At 45.0% G+C, this 21,850-nt stretch overlaps 1 protein-coding gene across 1 annotated transcript in view; it reads right to left on the reverse strand.

The window, feature by feature from the left end:
* Snx25 (sorting nexin 25) overlaps positions 1–21,850 on the reverse strand; it is a 116,658-nt gene that overhangs the window by 22,976 nt on the left and 71,832 nt on the right. The window contains exons 7-9 of the mRNA XM_028881170.2: positions 8,850–9,031; positions 2,671–2,802; positions 548–817 (exon numbers count right to left, since the gene is read on the reverse strand). Coding sequence (XP_028737003.2) covers positions 548–817; positions 2,671–2,802; positions 8,850–9,031 — 584 coding nt within the window. The remainder of the gene's footprint in view (positions 1–547; positions 818–2,670; positions 2,803–8,849; positions 9,032–21,850) is intronic.

Consider the following 21,850-nt stretch of genomic DNA (forward strand, 5'->3'; position numbering starts at 1 on the left):
GGACACTGCGGGGAACCGCTCAGAACACTCCTCCAGTCTTTTCTCCTTAACTTTCTCCCACGTTGTTTCTTTAAGGTTTTTAATGAATTGTAGCAAACAGCAAATTCAATGAAATTGAAAGTATTGCTAATTCCAGAAAAACAAGTTGTTTTCATTTTTAGATGTTCTTAGTGATCACGTGTAAATATATACACGTGACACTAAGATGACAAAATCCTACACCTTGTCCTCCCTCAGGTGAGTATTTAGTCTTTCATAAGAAGCTTTGCCGCACTGGTGCGGAAGATGTTATAGTCAATTATAATTGGTCTAGGTGCACTGTGTGCCGCCTCAGGGACAACTCGCTGAGGTCGCTCTGGCCGCTGTGTCTGCTGGAGGACAACTCTCTCTCTGCTCACATGAACTAAAACAAATTCTATCACGCAGCGAAACTTCCCTACATTCAGTTACTTCCAACCTTCTTCCCTTAACTTCCGGCAGGCATCTGGTCCTAACGAGGAAAGTGTCTACCGCAGAGGAGTGGAAGCGGAAGGTGAAGGGAGCTCACCAGTTCCTCCTTGTCGGAAGCCTGCTGGGAGGCATGCTTGTCCTCTTTGACCATCAGCTTCTCGTACAGGTCACTGACAATGAACGACGGGTAATACCTGTCCCTCAGCACCTCGTACACATCTGCCTGGATCTTGCTGAACACCTCAATACCTTTGTTTCCTACGAGACATTGCTGGATTTCTTTGTAAAGTGACTTTTCCACGGGTATTTCTTTGCTTTCCACAAAGAAATTCTGATAAATTTCACCAACTAATTGTGGAATTTCACTCTGAAAAGACAGGAAGACGAAGAGAGAGAAAGGTAAGAAACGTTGTCTCTGAGAGAAAGGCTTTCCCACTCAATTCCCTACACGCTAGAGCTAGAAGGACAGTACCTAGCTGTACCCTCGAACCATAAACTCGGGGTCTTAGCCTTCTGTATTCACATTCAGGTGCAGGGAAGTATCAGACCTTGAAAGAGAACCACCACTTCTTGAAGGTAAATACTTACAGTGAGCTGTTTCAAACGTTAAGAAAAGGACTGGCTCTCCTATCCCAACAGATCCTCAACATCATGGAGATGTCACTTATGAACTAAAGTCTAACGACTTTTATCTGATGTCATAATGACAGGTGCTCACTTCGCTAAAATGACAAGAAATTCTCAGCCAGAAAGGAGCCAACCGAGTAACCAGAGATTAAAAACACGACAGGTATTCCTCAGGCTTAACACTTTAGCATAACTCCCTGGCACTGAGCCACACAGACAGCCTAGTCCTGCGAGGCACACTGGGGTCGCTGCTGCACCGCTGTAGAAATGCAAAGCTCTCCTCCATGCACGTGACCCTCATGTGCTCCAGCGGTGTCCAGCGGTGCTCACGCAGCTCTAAGAAGTCTGCGAACTTCTAAACAGTCATAAAAAGACATAAACTAACAAACATGACTCATTTGTCCAGCTGTCAGATCAAACCACAGCTACTCTCAGGAAGCTATCATGCTTTTATTTCACTGAAGAATTTCCAATTACTGCCAGTAGTTTGGGAAAACTCTTTAGATTACTCTGTACAATGTTCTTTTGAGAGCAGCCAAAAGTCACCTGGAGTCAAGGCTAGTGATTATGTTGAGTAACAGAAGGTAATTTATACCTGATGAGTCAGCAATGAAAGTAGTCCTGAGATTTTAAAATACCACAAGACTAAATTTAGCTGCTTAGTTCAATGTGTGATATATCAGGTACTTAATTTGGTTTTCTAGTCTAGCAATATTCATATGCAAATGAAATTAAATGCTCTTTCACTTATGTTAATGAATCACTCAAATGCTATATGCTAATACAATATATATGATATACATGTGACTTTGATATATTTACCTATATGAAGAATGTACAGACATTCTTTAATTCTAAAATACGTACTGAAAACTTACTAACTACAATGCATAATCCATTGGGTTCTTTGCTTGAGACACATTTGAAACCAAAAATGTTTGGTTTCCTTTGTTCAATCATATTTTATGTGAAATGAAAGGGGAAAAAAACTAATGTAAAAAGTGTACATCACAATAGAAAGACTAAAAAGCAGGAGAATTGCTATGGTAATGAAATACAAATAATGATAGAGCAAGTTTATGAGGCTGAGTTGACAGTGATAAGGCCTAGTCTTTTGTAAGAGCAACGTGGATGGATACATGTTTTTGTAGTTCATTAAAATGATGAAATCTAATCTCTTGGCACACTTGTAAATAGTCCCCCTTTACTATTCAGTCAAAAGCATCTTCTATAAAAATATAGTGCCATTTTATTTGCCATAATGGGCTGAAGTAGAATGATGTAAAATGCTACTTTAATATATATTTATCCTGAGCCAGGCATGGTAGTGCATGCCTTTAATCCCAGCACTTGGGAAGCAGAGGCAGGTTGATCTCTGTGAGTTCAAGACCAGCCTGGTCTACAAAGAGAATTCCAGGATAGCCAAGACTACACAGAAAAACTCTGTCTCAAAACAAACAAACAAAATATAGACCAACAGATAGACATACAGACAGACTTATCCTAAAGCATCACTGAGTTGGTGATATACTGCCTAGCACGCAAGCTTTCATTAGCTAATGATTAATATTCCTTAAAGCATAAGCACATTACCTTGTTTGCATTTTTCAGATGTTCCACGGATTCCCAAAAGCCGATCAGAGTCTGCTTGTCCAGCCGCTCCATGTATGTTTCAAAGCGCTCTCGGTAGAAAGGATTGGTCATAATATCTTCAAACTGAAGAATCTATTAAGAGAATATAAGAAAGTGTGATGATGGTTTGTATGCAAATGGCCCCCTCAGGCCCGCAGGGAGTGGCACTATTTAGGAGGTGTGGCCTTGTTGGAGGAGGTGTGGCCTTGTTGGAGGAGGTGTGGCCTTGTTGGAGGAGGTGTGGCCTTGTTGGAGGAAGTGTGTCACTGGAGGTGGGCTTTGAGGTCTCAGATGCTCAAGCCAGGCCCAGTGTCACTCTGTTTTAGAAATAGAAACCCTAAGACAGAAAGATTTTCTAAAGACAAAATTTCAAATGCCAGTCTGCTTTTAACTTCCATGAATTAACTTCTACACTCAGGGAAAAATGCATTTTCATAGACAATGTAAGGTAGTATACCTGATAAGATGAAATGGCTCTCAGGTTTCTAAATTTTAAATTCAGATTCCTGAATAATGAAAATGCATATATTCAAAAATCACTAATTTTATACTAAACATTTAGTTGTTCAACAAACATTTATTTGACATCTGCTTGACATTAGGACACAGATAACAATTCTTGTTCTGATGGGACATATAAAGCTAAAACAATAAACAACTGAAGAGAAATGTCTAAAAACTAAGGGTCTGGAGTTTGGCATTTGCTTCCTATCATATTTCATATGGCTGAGGAAAAACATCAATGGACTTATATCTTGATTGTTTATAGTACCACAGGCACTAACAAATCTTATGTAAATACTATTTTAATTGGCCCCTAAAATTCTACTGTATGGGTTATCAAATCAGTTCTACCACTCTTAGCATTTTCCACATTCACAGTAAAGGAGAACACTGGACATCTGAAGATGTAGTAAGAACAACCACGGACAGGGACTGCTGTAAGAGGAAGGAGCAGATGACCCCATAATGACCGACGACGACTCACCTAGGAAAAATGCCACAAATTCATTTAGAAGGCACGTAAGACCTAGATCCTTAGTCTAAATCAGCAACAAAATTAAAATTTAATAGGCGGAACTCAAGTACAATTAGAAACTTTTATTTTGAAATTCTTAAAAATTAACATGATGTGCAAATATTCTGAAATATCACCACTAACATATTCTAAAATCACATGCAAGAAGTCAATACACACTCAACCCTTCCCTCAGCAGCCCTTATTTACCCTTACTGTAGGCAGAAAGGAGGACATATTTTTTAAAAGCAATTTCTGGAAACTGATGAAAGGAAATGACTTACTGAATATTCAAAATGAAAATATTCAAAAATACCAATTTTGTATTACTCACTGAATCATTCAACTAAGTTTTTCTGTTTGCTTGTTTTGTTTTTGTTTGTTTGTTTGAACATCTACTTACATCTTTTTACCATTTACAACACCAGCAACAGAACCAGTTTTCCACAAAAGATGTTAGTACAACTATTGCAGATCCCTTGAATTTCAGTAGTTCATTAATCCTGGGATATACTAACACCTGTTTTTACTTTTCATAAGCCCTACCAGGGAAGCCCTGTGAAGCATTAATCTTCCGCTGCATGCTCCAAGGATGTTGAAAGGAATTTGTGTCAACTTTGGCTGCGGAAAGACAAGTCAACAACTATTCCAGCAACAGAAGGACCGGGAACCATTTCTTACACCGGTATAGTTCTAGACTACAGTCAATAGTGTTCATTTTGATTTATCTTTGGATCAAATACACTGAGGTGCAAACTAGCCTCAAATAAAAGGTCGGCCACTTATTGTCACTGATGTCCAAGCTCCAGATATTTTAATTTTCTCTTCCTCTTTTTTTTTTCCTGAACACTTCAATCTTTCCACTGGGGACCACTTGTATGTGTTTGAGGCAGGGGAGAAGAGTGGCCCTTGAACAGAACAAGACAGATTTGTTTCCATGTGGCGATGAAAACTTTCCAGTCCTGTGAGCTTCTACCCTGTCACTCGCCTCAGTTCTTAGATGTGCGGGATGAAAGAAGACATGTCACTACCTCCTGGAGATTCATAATAGTTGTTATGAATCACAGCGAGCATCAGGAACTAAGCAGGAGACTGAACCAGTTTTTGAGAAAATAGATGTTGGTATATGAAAAAGATATTGGTATATTAAAAACCTTCAGAGGTCACTTTCTAGGTAAGTAAACAAGAATGAAAGCATTGGCAGTGGATTAAGAGTTCAGATAAACTGGTATCGGGCTGGGGGCAACTCAGTGGTAGAACAGTCCTTCACATGCGCGACATCTAGTGTTTAAGATCTGGAAGGGGGAGGAGGACAGACAGACAGACACTCTCTCCCTCTCCCCTCCCCTCTCCCTCCACCCCCTTTCTCTGTCACACACACACACACACACACACACACACACACACACACACACACACACACACCCTCTTTAAAGGCTTCATAGAATTCACGAGTGATATGATCTAGGCCTAGAGTTTTCTTTGGGGAAGGATTTTAAATTCTGAATTAATTTTCTTTAATACATCTAAAGCCATTCAGATTTTTGTCTTTTTGCTCATGTTTAACAATCTGTGAATTTTAAAGAATTAATCTACTTCATTTAAAGTGACATGCACTTACTTAAAACTGTATGCAGGTGTCTCTCTTTTCAGATGCTGGCATCTACTCTTAGAGATGTACCCCCCCCCTCCTCTGTGTGTGTGTGTGTAAGAGTATCCATGTTCATGTGCCTGTGCCGACCAGGGATGGATGGTGGATGGTGGATGACGGATGGTGGATGGTGGATGATGGATGGTGGGTATCTTCTTCGGTCACTCTCACGTTTTTTCACATAGGGCCTGTCACATTGCCACTGAGCCTGAGCTCACCTGCATGGTTAGGCTGGCTGACCAGCGAGCTGCAGTCCGTCTGACCCCTCCCCCAGTGCTGTGATTACAGGCAGCTGCTACTGTGCCCCTCTTTCCATGTGTGTGTCGAGGATTCAAGCCCAGTACTTAACTGACTGGCTCATTTTCCCAGCCCCCTACCGTCCTTCTCTTAAGGTTCTCTCCTTCCATTTCTCTGTGCCTCCATAACTTAAATCCACATTAATTTTTTTTTTCTGAAAAACCCTCCAACTTTCTTTTATCTGCAACATCTGCTGACATCCAATTGCCCATTGTTGTATAATTTTCCTGTGTCTTTCTCTCTCCTTCCTCCCAGTTCTACAGGTTGTACCTGTAGAAGCAGAACCCTGGACCACTCACTTCAGACCTCCTTCCGTTCTAATACAGACATTACAGTGTGTGTTTGTCTTAAGTGCCGGCCTAGCAGCGTCCCGCTGACACCAACACACACCACCTTCACTCCACTTATTAATTTCCTTTATGATTTCTCCTGACTGGAGCCTTACATACATTATCTTTATTTCCAAACATCTAGAGATTCCCAGATCTTTTTCAATTATTCATTTCTAATTTTAATTCTATAGTGGTCAGATAGCAATTTCTGTATTAAATCTTTTAAATTTGGGTGGATAATTTTATCATTCAGTACTATCACACTTCTTAGTGGTTGCCTGGTGTATACAGGTGAAAGGCCCCACATTCTGCTGTCTTTGGAACAGCTCTCTGGGAAATGTCTATTAGTTCCGGTTGGTGTTGGCGGTACGCAGGTCTTCGCAGCCTTGCCCACAGTCTGTGGATCTGCTCTAACAATTGCGTAAACGGCTTATTAATATCCACAGCCATAACTGAGCATGCTCCCGTTTACTTGCTAGTTCGTGCTTTATGAACTGTGAAGTTCTCATATGCACTAAAAGCATCTTTAGGAGTTCATGTTTTCTTCACGACCTGATTCCTTTACCACAATGTCATGTCTTTATCTCTGGCTATCTTCCTTGTTCTGAAAAAATCTGTTCTGTCTAAGGTCAGAAGCTACTCCGGATCTTTTCTTTAGTGACCACAGGGCAGGTCCTTTCCTCTCGTTTTTCAATCCAACTGTTCCTTCACAGTTCATTTCTTAAAAGCAACATAAAATTCCTAGTCTTTTACGTACAGGCAATCTTTCTTTCTTTCTTTTGGGGGTGGTGGTTCAAGACAGGGTTTCTCTGTATAGCCCTGGCTGTCCTGGAACTCGCACTGTAGACCAGGCTGACCTTGAACTCAGAGACTGACCTGTCTCTGCCTCTGGATTGTAGGGATTAAAGACATGAGCCACCATGCCTGGCCAATCTCTTTTTTATAAGTGGATGGCTCATCTAATTTAAAAGAGAATATTCTGAAGTAAACTTGGTGGTGATTCTTCTTGATCAGACTGGGATTAGGTTACATCAAGAGTGCTCCATCCATTTATGAAGATATTAGAACAGCTCAAAACAAACCAGCTTTAACTCCAGCAGGCCGAGCTACCACTGAGGCTGTACAGTGTTAGCTGAGTCTTCCAGCCTTAAGACCGGAGGGAACGCTTTGACTCTACGGATAAACTCATGTTATAAGTTCGTTTCTCCTTTCCTATTTAGAAAGAGTGAATTTAAAATGCAGCAAGATTTGGACAGTCTTCTTGTAATTGTCATAAGGCAACTTGACTGAAATCACATTCAGTTTTCCTAAGCCTTCCCAAGACTTCCCCGTTCATAACCCTTAACTCTAGGGAGCCATCTGGGTCCTCACTTAGGTGTACATGTTGCATCTCTACTAGATTGATCTCTCTCTCTCTCTCTCTCTCTCTCTCTCTCTCTCTCTCTCTCTCTCTCTCTCTCACACACACACACACACACACACACACACACACACACACACACCTTATAATTAAATGGGATTCGTTGCAAGTAGGGATTCTATCCTATTCCTTATTCTAGTCCAATAACCAAGAGACAGTGGCCCCTCAGTGAGTGTCTACTGAATGAGTGAATTGATTAAAATAATGAAAGGACACAGGATGAATCCCTTCTCCACGATGAACTGTGGTAGACATTGAGAAGAGATAAACTGAGGGAAGGAAGGCGAAATTCAACCTGTGAAGCCTACCTTCTGCAACCCTGAGCACGGCACAGCTCCCGCTCTGCCTCAGAAGGCAGAATGCCAGGAGGCACACGTGTTCAGTCAAACAGACTACAGTGTGGGCCCCGCCATCGACAGGGACTCCACCCACGTAAGACGATACAGAACTCTGGCCTGATAGGACGGAACCTCCCCAGGGAAGACCAAGTCAGGACCGAGACAAAGGCAAAAGCGAGCAGTAGAGGAGGGAGGCAGGGGGATTACCGGATAGGTCCCTGACTCAACGCTAGACATACACGGTTAGAGACTGAAACTGAAAGTCAGAGGAGGGACAAGTTAGAGGCTGCAGCCAGGCTAAACTATACTAATGTTTTCTCTGTGGCCAGCATCTGACAAGGGATTTTCATTTGCCATGAAGCCCTGTTCCTCGAGCTCCTTGGGACACACTGTGGCAGTCTCCTCCATGTTCCAGGTCTTAGAAGACAAGTGTGGTCCCTGCACTTAGAATAGTTCCTAAACGGGGCTAGGAAATGTCCTTGTGCTCTGTGAGATTTAATCACCACGAGCAGGCAGTCCAAGACATTGCACAAACGCCTCCACATTATGATTTAATCAGAAAGCACTGGCATTGGTGAGTCAACCACATCTGGGTCTTTATCTAGTTCTGCCTCATCCTATCTCTGTGGCTTTGGGCAAGATAATCAAATATACCACCTCATTATCTAAATATCAAGAAGACAGCTCATAGCAAATTGGCTAGAGTTAAATGAAATAGTCTTTCCTTCCTAGGTGGTACTTTTTATATAGTTGATAATGGATGACTTTGATTTAGGTCCTGCAAACAGGAAATGTTTCCTTGAAGTGGAGGTGAGTGGAGAAAAGAAGGGTGGAAAACAATATACACAGGCGTGTGCACGCGTGCACAGGCTCACACACAGGCGTGTGCACACGTACACAGATATATACACCGCCCACCACCAACTGCCATTTCCAGAATTCAAGGACACCCAGTAACTAGCTGTTTACTCCTGAAACCAGCAGCACGAGCCGTAGCAATGAAACACTGAGGCGGTAGAAGACCGTGCGTGTCCTCGCACTGTTTATAACAAACTGATGCGGCCAAAGAAGCTACAGGTCCTACCTTTTGGCTCTGAGGCCCCTCCCCTTCATCCAAGGCCCCGTCCTCTTGCTGGTCGTAGGCAGGCCCTCCTAGGATCCGGATTCTCTTCTCACACTGCTTCTTTGCCACAGTCAGCTGGTTAATGTACCTTTTCATGTTCCGGGCCCTCAAGAGATCGGTTTTCATGGCAGCTGACTCCTTACCTTGAAGAAGAGGGAGAGCAGTCGGTCAGGAGACAAAGGGTATGTCTGAGCCAGAACAGTGTCTGGTGTGCTGCATTTTGACTTTTTTAAATTTTACCTTTGAGGAAGGATTTAACAGTGTAGCCCTGACCCGCCTGGAACTTGCTCTGAAGCCCAGGCTGGCACAGAAACCCACCTGCCTCTGCCTCCTGAGTGCTGAGATTATAGGCATGAGCCACCATGCCCAGCTTTAATGTGCTATATATTAAACAATGGATGACGAGTCAACAGATGAGAATTCATCATCAACACGTATAGGTTCCCAGATACAAAACCCAACCATCTATAAATCTTACTCAAGCATAAATGTTTACAGAACCTCTCTCTATAGACACTCAGAAGTTGATTTGTGAGGATATGAATATGTAGTATCTGTATATGGACACCTATACATATTCATTTACAGGCATGTACTGAGTGTTCACTGTGTGTCTGTCAGACACCAGCCTAACTTCTGAGAGTCAAGACCAGTTGTTTTACCTCATGGAATATTTTAGAGTCTACCAAGTGAAAGAAACAAAGATGGTATGAACAGTTAAAAGTGTAATGTGGGCAGAAAGGAAAATATAGACACCCTCAAATCTTTGGCAAAGGTCTAGCCTGGGCTTTCTTAAGGAATGATATTCATGCAAACATGAATAATTAATAGACTGTGGAAGGCTGAAGGACTAGCAAGACCGGAAGTGAGAACCCTGGGCCCGGAAAGAGCAGAGCTCTAGGGCCCTGCAGAGCAGATGCAAATGGAGCTCAGGTCTAAATGACTCTGAAGCCAGCAGGTGAAAACACCAGGGAGGAACTTCATTCTTCCATCAAAAGTACTGCAAGGCTTTTAGAAGCTTCCAGAAGACTGCTGTCTTAGTTAGGGTTCTGCTGCTGTGACGGAACACCAGGACGGAAAGCAACCTGGGGAGGAATGGGTTTAGTTCATCTTACACTTTCACGTCACCATAAAGCCGTAACCTTTCCTTTCCTGTTCATCCTCAAGATCTTACATGAATGTCAATATCACAATATAAAAAATATTTTCAACCTGAAAATCCCAGTCTTTGTAAATTCAAATACTTAAAAAGCCCTCTAAAAATCTAAAATCTCTCTAAAATTACAATGTTTCTCTAAAATACCCAGTCGCTCTAAAACACCAGAGTCTTTCTGTAAAATTCCAAAATTGTTTTAAAAGTTCAGGCACTTAACTGTAGATTCCTGTTAAATCAAAAATAAGTATTTCTTACTCCAAGAGGGAAGAAATGGGGCCCGGGCATGGACAATCAAAGCAAAGTCAAGATTTGACAGCAAACTGACCCACACAGGACTCTCCGGGCCCTAGAGGGCTTGGCAGCTAGCTCCACCTCTTGGACCTGCCATCCCCAGCACACACCCTGTCACCCTGTCACCTAGGCTCGGACCGGCTCCACTTCAAGGCTGCTGCTGTCTTGGTGGTCATCCCATGGGTCCCGGCATCCCCCAAATGCTGGGGTCTCCTGCTATATCTGGGCTCCACTTGCACTCATAGCCTCTCCTAGAGTTCTCTTCAGGGGATCTGAGCTTGCCACTCAGCGCCAAGCCTCAACTTCCCTTCCTAACCCTTTCAATCCCGCACTAATCCTGCAACTAAGGCCGTGCCTTCACCAACGGCCTCTCCTGGCCCCTCTTCGGGGACTCCAGCCCTACCACACACGGCCAAGCCTCAGCTAATCGCCACGACCCCTTCATGCCTCCAATCCAGGACCACGTGGGAAACTCTTACCCTTTCCCAGGTTCAGCTGCCAGCATAAGCTGCAGCTTCAGCCCTCTCTGGAGAGGTCTCTTCTTAATCACAGCTGATTCTGTAGCTCCAGTTTACTAGTATTGATTGTCTCAGAAAAGCACAAGTTCTTAATCAGAACATCCAACAGCTCCAACAGTGTCTTTAAGGGACTCTCAAGCTCCCCCCTGAAACGTCACAGCCCAGGTCTCCCTCATCTCCTCTGCTCTCGGCAGCATCTTCTAAGTTCCCACATCTCATTAAGCTCTGAGCACTCAATGGCTTTTCTAGCCCAAAGATGCCAAGTCCTTCCACAATTCTCCCAAAAAACACACGGTCAGATCTGTCACACCAATAGCTCACGACCTGTTACCAATTTCTGTCTGAGGGTTTCCTATTGTTGCACTAAAACACCATGACCATAAGCAACTTCTGGGGAGGGGGAGTTTATTCCCCTTACACCGCTCAGGACTTCTTTCCACAGTCGAAAGAGGGCAGGGCAGGAACTGAAGCAGAGGCCATGGCGGGGGTGGGGGGTGGGGGGGGGTGCTGCTTACTGGCTTGCTCTGCGCGGATTGCAGAGCCTACTTTCTTGTAGTACTCGGGACCACCGGCCCAGGGGTGGGACCACTTACAGTGAGCTGGGCCCTTCACATCACTTATCAATCAAGAAACTGCCCCACAGTTTTGCTCACAGGCCAACCTGTGGGGCATTTTCTCAATTGAAGTCCTCTCTTCCCAAATGACTCGACCTTTGTCAGGCTGACATAGATTAGCCAGGATATATGTGATGAATGAGTTTAATGTGATCAGATCACATAGGAAGCAGTGTGTGTGTATATATATCTATATATCCATATCTATATCTATATCTATCTATCTATAGATATATATCTCAGATCAGATCAGACAGTGACAGGCTGTTGGCTTTGAAGGGAAGCCCACTGGAGGGCTGTCACAGGAAAGCTGAGCTGGGAGGAATGAGTTGGTAGTTCATGGCATTGGTAGTACACAGGACTTAAGGACTTGAGGGTTACAGAGCCAGGGGCCAACAAACAGACTATAAGGCAAATTACTCAAGATTCAAAAGAATAAAGGAGGCATTAAATGTGGATTCTACAACTTTGCTATAATCACAAATGGAGAAAGTGGGGTCAATTACTGGGTCAGGAACATTGGAGAAAAACTGAATTTGTGGAAGGTTACAATTTCCATTTTGGATTATGGAGTAGATATTCTCCAAAAGTACCCCAATATTTTCCATCTCACACACTTCTTTGCAATGTCTGTCATTCCTAGCAATTTCCCTATGGAAAGCAAGACATACATCTTCTCTTCTTAGAATCGGGTGGGCGTACAACCATGGTGGAGGCGACTTTATGACTTCCAATCTAGGTCACTAAAGGCCACTGGCCCGGAGATTGCAACACCGTGCATGCCATCCACCTGGAGATCTGCAACACTGTGCATGCCATCCACCTGGAGATCTGCAGCACTGTGCATGCCATCCACCTGGAGATCTGCAACACTGTGCATGCCATCCACCTGGAGATCTGCAACACTGTGCATGCCATCCACCTGGAGATCTATAATACTGTGCATTCCATCCACCTGGAGATTTGCAATACCGTGCATGCCATCCACCTGGAGATCTGCAGCACCGTGCATGCCATCCACCTGGAGATCTGCAACACCGTGCATGCCATCCACCTGGAGATCTGCAACACTGTGCATGCCATCCACCTGGAGATCTATAATACTGTACATGCCATCCACCTGGAGATCTGCAACACTGTGCATGCCATCCACCTGGAGATCTGCAACACCGTGCATGCCATCCACCTGGAGATCTGCAGCACTGTACATGCCATCCACCTGGAGATCTGCAACACTGTGCATGCCATCCACCTGGAGATCTGCAACACCGTGCATGCCATCCACCTGGAGATCTGCAACACTGTACATGCCATCCACCTGGAGATCTGCAACATCATGCATGCCATCCACCTACCCCCAAGGCATCCATACTTTGGGGCCTTAACAATTACCCATGGAGACATCTATTGTAGAGTGGAGCCTGGACTCCCACAGACCTTGGCCCGACTGAGACTTTGGCACACATTCAGCGCCAATCCGGCATTTGGTGAGTACATCATCTTCAAGGGGAAATGCAGCTGATGCCACATCCAGCAAAAAAGAGAAATTCCTTCCAAAGCCTACTCCAAATACAGGCTCACAAGCAAGAGAAAAGGATGTTGCTTAGGCCAATTCAGGGTACACTTTTCTGTGTGTGCTGGCTAGACAAAGTGCCAGTACTCCTCAGAATGCTAGCCATATTGTTATTGGCCTTTCAACCACATCTGTTTGACACAGTTCACTCATCAACTCAAGAAGTACTTGGTGAGTCTAGGATGGAGGTGACCACTGCATAAAAAACACAAAAGTAATCCCCGAGTGTGGCAGCCACACTTGAAGGAGTTAGAACATACCCTGGGGAGGAGTCACAAGGCATTTGGTTAGTTAGGGTCTATGTTTGGTCTCGCTCACAGTGCAGAATAAGGCAGGTTTCTGTACGTCTTCCCTGGAGACCTTCCACTCCCCAGCATAATCACAACTTCCTTCGTGTCCTACCTAGTCACTACATGCAATGCATGAAATAGTCCCGAGGCAGGCAGGACACATCCAAACGTGAAAGGCAGGCACAGCATGAGAAAACACCGTGGCTTACTGCCAAGAAAGAAGCGGCTTTCTAGTACTCAAGTCATAGGTGGACAGCAGGTCCACAGGCGCCCGAACACACCAGGGACGTTTTCCCTTATGTAGGTTGAGAAGCTGCCTGTCGCCTGATTTCAAAAGTGTTTCCCGACTTAGCCTGTGTTGGCTAATAGGAGCACTAACCAGAGGATCAACTCAGAAATGATCCAAAAGGGGGAAAATATTTTGGAATTCCCTCTTTGTGAGAAGATAAAACTAATGGAGTTTGCTTCAAATTAGTCTGTACATACCAGATGCTGTGTGGGTTTATCTAAATAAATATACACTTGGAAAAGCTAATTTTTCAGAAAAAAAATTCACTTTTAAACACACACACACACACACACACACACACAGAGCACCCATTACCAGCTCCTCTTGTCAGAGGGTTTGAAGAACATGAACATATTTACTTAGGATTTATCAACGTTCCAGATGACATCCTAACAGGAAGCTGGCGGCACTTCCCAGCAGCTACTAATTGTCACAAACTGAAAATTAAAGCTGCCCGGGAACTCAAAAATATTTGCCTTCCTTCTCAACTTGAGGCCGCTATGTTCTTTCTGGACACAAACAGGATTACCTCATCAAACCGACCACCTGAAGTGCCACAGCGTCGAGTGTCACCCCACTTCAGTGGGGGTCACGCTTGTGGAAGAGGCAGAAACCACTGCAAGCCAACAGCAGAGCCACAACCTCCACAGTGGAGACAGTAGAGCCCGTGGGTGGCACAGCCTCACCTAAGGTGCCCGCAGCTGCCCTTTCCCCTCGAATGTCCCACGTACTGGAGCTGGGAGTGTTTCCTTCAGGTAGGGGTCCAACATGCAGGTGATGCATTTCCAAGGTGATTATGGCAACTCAATCTACACACCAGCTTCAGAATGTGGTCAGGCTGTGTGCTGAGTGGACAGATCTAAGATCCAGAGTCAGAACGCAGACCTGAGTGGTATATCCTCCAAGTGTTGAGGTGAAGACCTGGGTGAATGACCAGTGTAGTGGAGAAGACCTATGACTGAAGATCAGGATACCTGGGCACCAATTCTGACTTAAGTATGTGACCATCTTGTTCCACGTTCGAACCAGAGAAATGGTTTAACATTTTTGGACTCAACTCCATTTTATAAGGTGGGGATGTTAGAAAATACTGTCTTGGGGAAAGTGGAACGAGAGTCGGTTATTTTTTAAAAAGGTGTCATGGGAATACATTGAGAGCAAGTGTCCAAACCCTGGTGCTTCAAGGCCAAGGATGGATGAGGGAAGTGGGTAATGCTGGGCTGCAGACAGCATTCACCCGAGAACCGGGCAGGGAGAAATCTCAGCTAGAGCTCCAAAAAGCAAGAACAGCAAACAGCCCAGCACCTTCTATTAGTCCAGCCGGGCTGCTACACCACGCTCCCACAGCAGTTTCTCCCTCACCTTCTGGAGGCTATAGTGGCCAAGATTGACGTGGCATCCCTCTGTCTTACGTCCGCGCACAGAGAAGGGGCAGGGCAGCTCTCGAGAGTCTGTTTTCTCAGTCCCCGATTTCCTTCCAAAGACCCGATCATATTGTTTGGCAGGAAGGGAGCGGTGGTATGTGTTTGGGTGTGAACACATGTGCATAAAAAGATGGAAGCCGGAGTCAACACGTGGCATCTTTCTCAATCACTCTCACCCTAGTTTTATGAGGCGAGAACCTGATCCGGGACCTCACTGGCTCAGGTAGACTGGCTGGCAATTGGGCCCCAGGAATCCTTCTGTCTTTGCCTCCCCAGGATGGAGTTGGGGGATGTGGACAGCTGTTCCTGGCTGTTATTGAGGTCCTGGGGTTGGAACCCAAGTTTTGACACTTGTATAACAAGCACTTATTAAATGAGCCATCTCCTGAGCCCTGGGAGGCCCCTGTCTTCTAATCCCATCACCCAACAACGACATTTCAATAGACTAATTGGGGGGGATGACATAATATTTAAACCTCAGGGACTGGGGAGGTAATGGCTCAGCAGTTAGGAGCAACATGCTCTTGCAGAAGACCTGAATTCAGTGCCCTGCACCTACATCAGGTAGTCTGCCTTCTATCAACTCCAGTTTCAGGGGGTCGGACGTACATGTACGCACAGGCACTCAAGCACACACAAACATTAAAAATGAGAAATCTTTAAAAATAAATAAAGCTCAGTAGGTCTTCTGTAAGGTTGGGTCACTTATCAATCAGCAAGTGTCTGCATCACTTCACTGTGCTGCTAGGCTATCAGACCACTTCAAAGCATTAGAAAGGATCACAGCAAGTCCAGCAGAGCCCACAGTCTGGCTCCTTTCTTTCAAGTAAAAGGTACCTCTAAGTCACAGGCCAGATGAAGAAACAGCATGGTATGTTTAACAGCAAGTTGTAATGAAAATTATTATGATTCTTATTAGCGAGTGACACTGTGTATGTAAGCATGCATGTATTACATGAACGTATACATACATGATGTAGTCTATAGTTCTGCAGTTCTATTTTATATATTCAGCTTCAAAACTGTTAAATTACATTCTCAAGATTGAGTTTTAGCAAATGAACAAGGCAGCAAAAAGCCTGGTTTTCACTGCATCTCTCTTCACATGTAACATTTATGCACAACATTTCCAGCACACATAGATCAACTTCATGTCTTCTGCTGGAGTCAGCTGGATGAACTTGCTAACATTTCGGGGTTCAGACAGCAGAGGAGAAATTATTAACAGCAGCTGACAGTACTGGGCTTAATCATCTACTCAGGAAGACGTAGTACATGCCGTATCACGACTAGAATGCTGACATTTGGGCCGCAGATTCAGAAAACCATTTCTCAAGTACTCTGGCTGTTGTGGCTATAAATAGGAAGCTGAGTGCTGGGCACCAAGATGCAGATACAAATGTGCAGGTGGCTGTTTCACCTACAGTGATGCTTCTCAGGGTGTGGGTCCTCATTAGCAGCAGCAGCAGCGCCCAAGGGACATAGGAGAACGCTGACTCCTGGGACTCGAACACATTTGCATGGCCAAGAACTCTGGAGTAGGGCCAAGTCTTCTGCATTTCACCAAGTCTTCAGGTGAGTGTGGTACAGACTGTCCTTTGACAACCGTGGCTCTAGAGCATAAAGCCCCCATGTGTCAGGATGGTGTCAAGACATTTCAGGGCCAGCCCTTGCCTGCCTATCAAGCCTTGCCTCTCCACTGCATGCCGAGCACCAGCACAGTGTTCACTTGACGTGGGCTAACCACCAGGCTGTCTCGCCACTCTTTGTGACTGGGTGCAGGCAGGACCATCTACCCATATCTGACTCATACAACCCTATGGGAACGAGAGACACTCAACCTTTATGGCTCCACTCAGTGTTACTCTTAAGGGACGTTATTTCTTAAACTCTGTTCCAGGTCGACCATTCCATACATGTGTGACGTGACTAATTCTGAAGGATGTAAGGATTGCTGCATTTATCACTGGACTATGACCTCTAGCTCAGGGAAGTTTTACTTTTAGTACTGCTGTCCCCAATATAAAATGGCACTCAAGAAAGGTTTGCTGAGTAAAGAAAGACCCATTTCTAGTGACTCCTGGGCATTCTCTGCTGATACGAAGCATCTTAGATGATCTCGAGGGCTCTCTTAACTACCCAGAATCAGAGGACGTGGCATGGCTCAGAGAAGAGAGATTAGATATTAAACGTAACAGATACGCAGGCAGTTCCCGGCAGAGCGACAGAGTAAGACAGCGGCACACGAAGAAGAAACGGAGGATGAATAACTGTTTAGACACGGAGGGAAGATGAGCACGGGGACGGGGAGGCCCATGGGGCCCGAGGGCAGTGAGGGGTCAACGGCAGGAGAGAGCTGAAGACACGGGGCAGGCGCTCATGTCAAAAGAAAGGGAAGACACTGAAGCGTCTGAAATAGTCTGAGTTACATCACAAGATCTGTATAGATTTTTAAATTATCAGAACTTCTGAAGGGAAATTATACAAGTAGCCAACAATGTCCAATACTCCCCAATGGTCAGAGAGAGTGAAGACTGGAAACAGATGCTGGAAATTCGCCAGGGTCTGCCAACCTCTTCCAATTCCAAGACCAGTGAGCATTTAATGTTACTAATGAGGAAAATCCAAGCAGTACATACTTGTCCGTATTTCAGTGAATAAGTCTGGGGGACGAGAGTCTGTTGAGTAAACTAAACCAGAAGCAAATTGTTCACTATTTATAAGTTTGCTATAAGGATCTCCTTGTTGTCACGCACAATGTCATTTGCATGCTCACAAGTCCAGCATGAGTGCCAGGCACCGTCCCGGGCTTCTCCTCTGGAGGCCTGTCTGATCCACTCCTGTATCCAGGTGCTCATCCCTGCTGAAGGCCTGGAAGGGCCCTACAAGCCCATAAGCCTCCAGGGTTCTGCCTGCCTTCCGTGACCCTTCACTCCAACTCTACGTGGGCCATGAAGCTCCCCTTGCTTGGGAGATCAGCCGCTGAACTCTCACCTTAGGGTAATCGTGCCAGTTCTGAATAAGCAGAAGCACAGAACCCTCGATTTTAAGTGCAGCCTCTGGCTGAAAGCCAAGCTGGGCAAAGCGGGACTATGAAGTCAGAACCGAGAGCAGACTTAGCGGGGAAACACTTCACGCAGGAGCTGCTGTGAGGTATGGCCGTGCCGGCCACTCCTGCTGTGCTTAGTCACTGGATAAGGGCTGGGGAAATTTCCACCTGCCCTCGGCGTCCTCTGTGGTGTTGGCCAGCACCCTGCCTGAGATAGTTGCTCAGTGAAGTTTCAATCTCCACCCATTCTACTTCTAATATACTTTATTGAGATCTAATCTATACATGATAAATTTCACACATTTATGTTTGTTGTATACAAGTCAATGGTTCTTTAAAATATAAATTCAGAGCTGGACAACTGACACTACAATCACATGTGGAATGGTCCTTATGTGCCCCTCCAATAGCCATAGGAAACTAGGACTCTGTTTGCCTGATCGGCTTGTTCTGCACATCCCGTGTGAAGAGAATCATACAATGTGTGGCCTTCTGTGACTGGTTTCTTTTCCAATACTTTCAAAGTTAGTTACTTTTCACTGATGAATAATATTCCATTATGTGAATACACCATACTCTCTACTGTTGGTGGCCACATAGGTTATCTCTACTTTTTGTGAGTTTTGAATAATGGTACTGTGAATGTTAATGTACAAATTTTTGTGGGGACACAACCTCACCTTTCCTTGAGTGTATACCTGGGAATGGAAAGGCTAGGTCACATGGTAATTCTATGATGAAAGTCTTTAAAAACTGACAAGCTGTCTTCACTCTGTGTATCCATGGGGACTGTATGAGGATCCCAGCATCTCTACCATCTCACTGAAGTGTGTATTATCTGTCTGACATCATTTTAATCACTCTAGGAGGTACGGAATGGTACCTCATATTAACGTTGATTTGCATTTCCCTATCATTTAATGATATTGCTCTCACATGCTTCTTGGCCATTTGTACATCTTCGTAGAAAGGTCCTCTCAAGCACTCTGCACATTTTTCTGCCGGGTCATTTGTGTTTTGAAGACTGTGTTGTAAGAGCTCTGGGATGCTGGATACAAGCTCCCTCTCAGACACATGACCTGAATGTGAACCTTCGTCTTCCCTTCTGCGTTCTCTTTCCATCTTCTTTTCTTTTTTCTGAGACAGGGTTTCTCTGTGTAGCTTTGCGCCTTTCCTGGAACTCACTCTGTATCCCAAACTGGCCTCGAACTCACAGAGATCCACCTGCCTCTGCCTCCGGAGTGCTGGGATTAAAGGCATGCGCCCCCACTGCCCGGCTTTTCATTTTCTTATTTCTCTCTTTTTTATTCATCTTCTTTTTGGAGGCGGGGTCTCACTACGTAGCCCTTGCTAGCCTAGGACTCTTGACATAGACCAGGCTGGCCTCAAACTCATAAAGATCTAGATCAAAAAGACCTGTCTCTGCCTTCTGAGTGTTGGAATGAAAAGTGTACAGTACCAGGCCCTGCTTCTTTTCATTTTCTTGATTACTTCTCATTTCTATTTTGGTACACTAAGATTTTAATTTTTTTTTTTTCGAGACAGGGTTTCTCTGCGCAGTTTTGCGCCTTTCCTGGAGCTCACTTGGTAGCCCAGGCTGGCCTCGAACTCACAGAGATCCGCCTGGCTCTGCCTCCCGAGTGCTGGGATTAAAGGCGTGCGCCACCACCGCCCGGCAAGATTTTAATTTTTTAAAGGTCAGTTTACTATTTGTTGTTGCCTCTGAATTAAGATAAGGTCATGCATCAAGGCGGGCTCCTACCCAGTAAGAATAATGTATTTATAAAACCAGATTTAGACCAGAACAAACAAGTGCTAAGGAAGGGCAGTGTAAAGCATAGGGAAGATAGCCATCCACAACAGCCTCCTCTTACCTGCGGTGAGCATCTTCTAAGTTCCCAGTGGATACCCGAAGACGCACGTATCCCGAAACTTACATAGAGTGTGTTTTTATCTTTACATTCCAAACAATTATAAAACTTAATTTAAATGCTAGGCAAAGCAAGGCATTAACAAAAATAGTGAACTAGACACATTAAAACAAAACACTCTAATAACACTGCCATCACTGTTACTCTTGTGCCTTGGAGCCATTTTTTAAGTAAGGGTTACATGAACTAATGCATAGTCAATGTAAGCTAAGTAGCTGAGGCAGCTACTAAGTAACTAACAGGTGGATAGCGTATACAAGATGGATACCCTGGGCAAAGAGCTTATTTCCATGTAGGATGTCATGGAGTAATGTGGGGTGGGGGGATTTCATCACCCTGCTCTCAACAGTGCAACCTGGAACTACAGTTACCCAATGAGAAAGTGTTTTCCTGACTAAACTTAGACCAACAAGAAAAATCACGGAAAGGATGAGGGTGGTGAGAAAATTCCCCATCTGGTCCGCTCTTTAAAACACCTGTCAAACTGTCTGGAAGAAAAGCATCTTCCCTGAAAAACGATGAGAATAAGGAGAGGAACACAGCAATCTTCCGGGTGCCATTATCACGGGCTCCAAGGATTTCCTTCCTCATTCAGAGCGCAGCTCGAGTCTCTAAGCCCAGGCATGGCCCTCATGGCTGCTCATTGCCCCTGGCTGGTTTTCCTCCAGACTATCTCTTTTAACCAACAGCAGCTTCCACAAACAGAGCTCCAAGCTTCAGTCTTCAGGGTGACACCTGTCCCTTGTTCAGCAGACACTCTCAAGTCCCTGGCCAATGCTCACAGCTCACCTTCCAGGTGAGGTCATCTCATGCTGCTACTGAAGACAACACCAGCCTCTGCTCTAGCTGGACCAGATCTCCTGGCACCCTGACTCGTCAACCATATAGACACACGGTTCTCCAACGCACTTAGCACCTTCTGAAATGTTTCTGTTTTTACTGTTTCACTTCCGCCCAGCTCAGCGGGAGCCTCTTGCTTCACTACCTGCTATCACCAAAGAGGTCCGCAGTAAGCTTTCCAGGGTGGACACGTATGGACTATGCGTCCATATAGAGTCTCCTTAGGGGCTGGGCTCCAGAGCCTCTTCCTCCCCTGCAGTCCTTCCTTCCTGCGCACACAGCTCCTACTTTCTGAGGGACTGGAGTGGACAAATCGCAGTCCTCAAGCCAGGCTTCCTAACTAGAACCTTGGCCCAAGAGCATGTTTTAGAGTCCCTGAGCCAACTCTTGCCCATTCTCTCAGCACACTACTACCTGGCAGGAATCTGAACAGATCTGGTGATTTCCATGAGACGTCTATTCCTCCAGATGAAAGTGGGGTTTTCCTGTCTACGGCAAATTCTGTGCTGGAGATATTAACATGTCCTCCAACTTCATGTATGTAAGGAGGAAATGTGTGAGCAACAGGCAAGCTACAGGAACTAAAAGCCATCCTCATATCCAATTCTTCCCCAGGGCAACCCTGGATAAGAGCCCTACTTCATCCGAAGAGAAACAAACAGGCAAAATGATAGAGCCTATATCATCTATATCTGGGCCTTAGAAACCTCAAACACGGGAGGCCGGGGCAGTCTGCCCTGGGTTCCTAGGAGAAGCATGGTCCTGCCCAGTGCCAGGACAGACTGAGTGGACTAGGAGACCCACACGCAAGCCTGGGGCAGTCTGGGCAGCTGGGCAGTGTCGTTGTTTGTTTGTTCTTTTGGGGGGGGGCTTGCCACCCAGCTCCCACATAAATACACCAAGGCTTTTTCTTATTTATGAATGCTCGGACTTAGCTTGACTTATTTCTAGCCAGCTTTTCTTAACTTAAAATTATCCCATCTATCT

This window comes from Peromyscus leucopus, chromosome 17, assembly GCF_004664715.2.
Source record: "Peromyscus leucopus breed LL Stock chromosome 17, UCI_PerLeu_2.1, whole genome shotgun sequence".
Taxonomy (NCBI): domain Eukaryota; kingdom Metazoa; phylum Chordata; class Mammalia; order Rodentia; family Cricetidae; genus Peromyscus; species Peromyscus leucopus.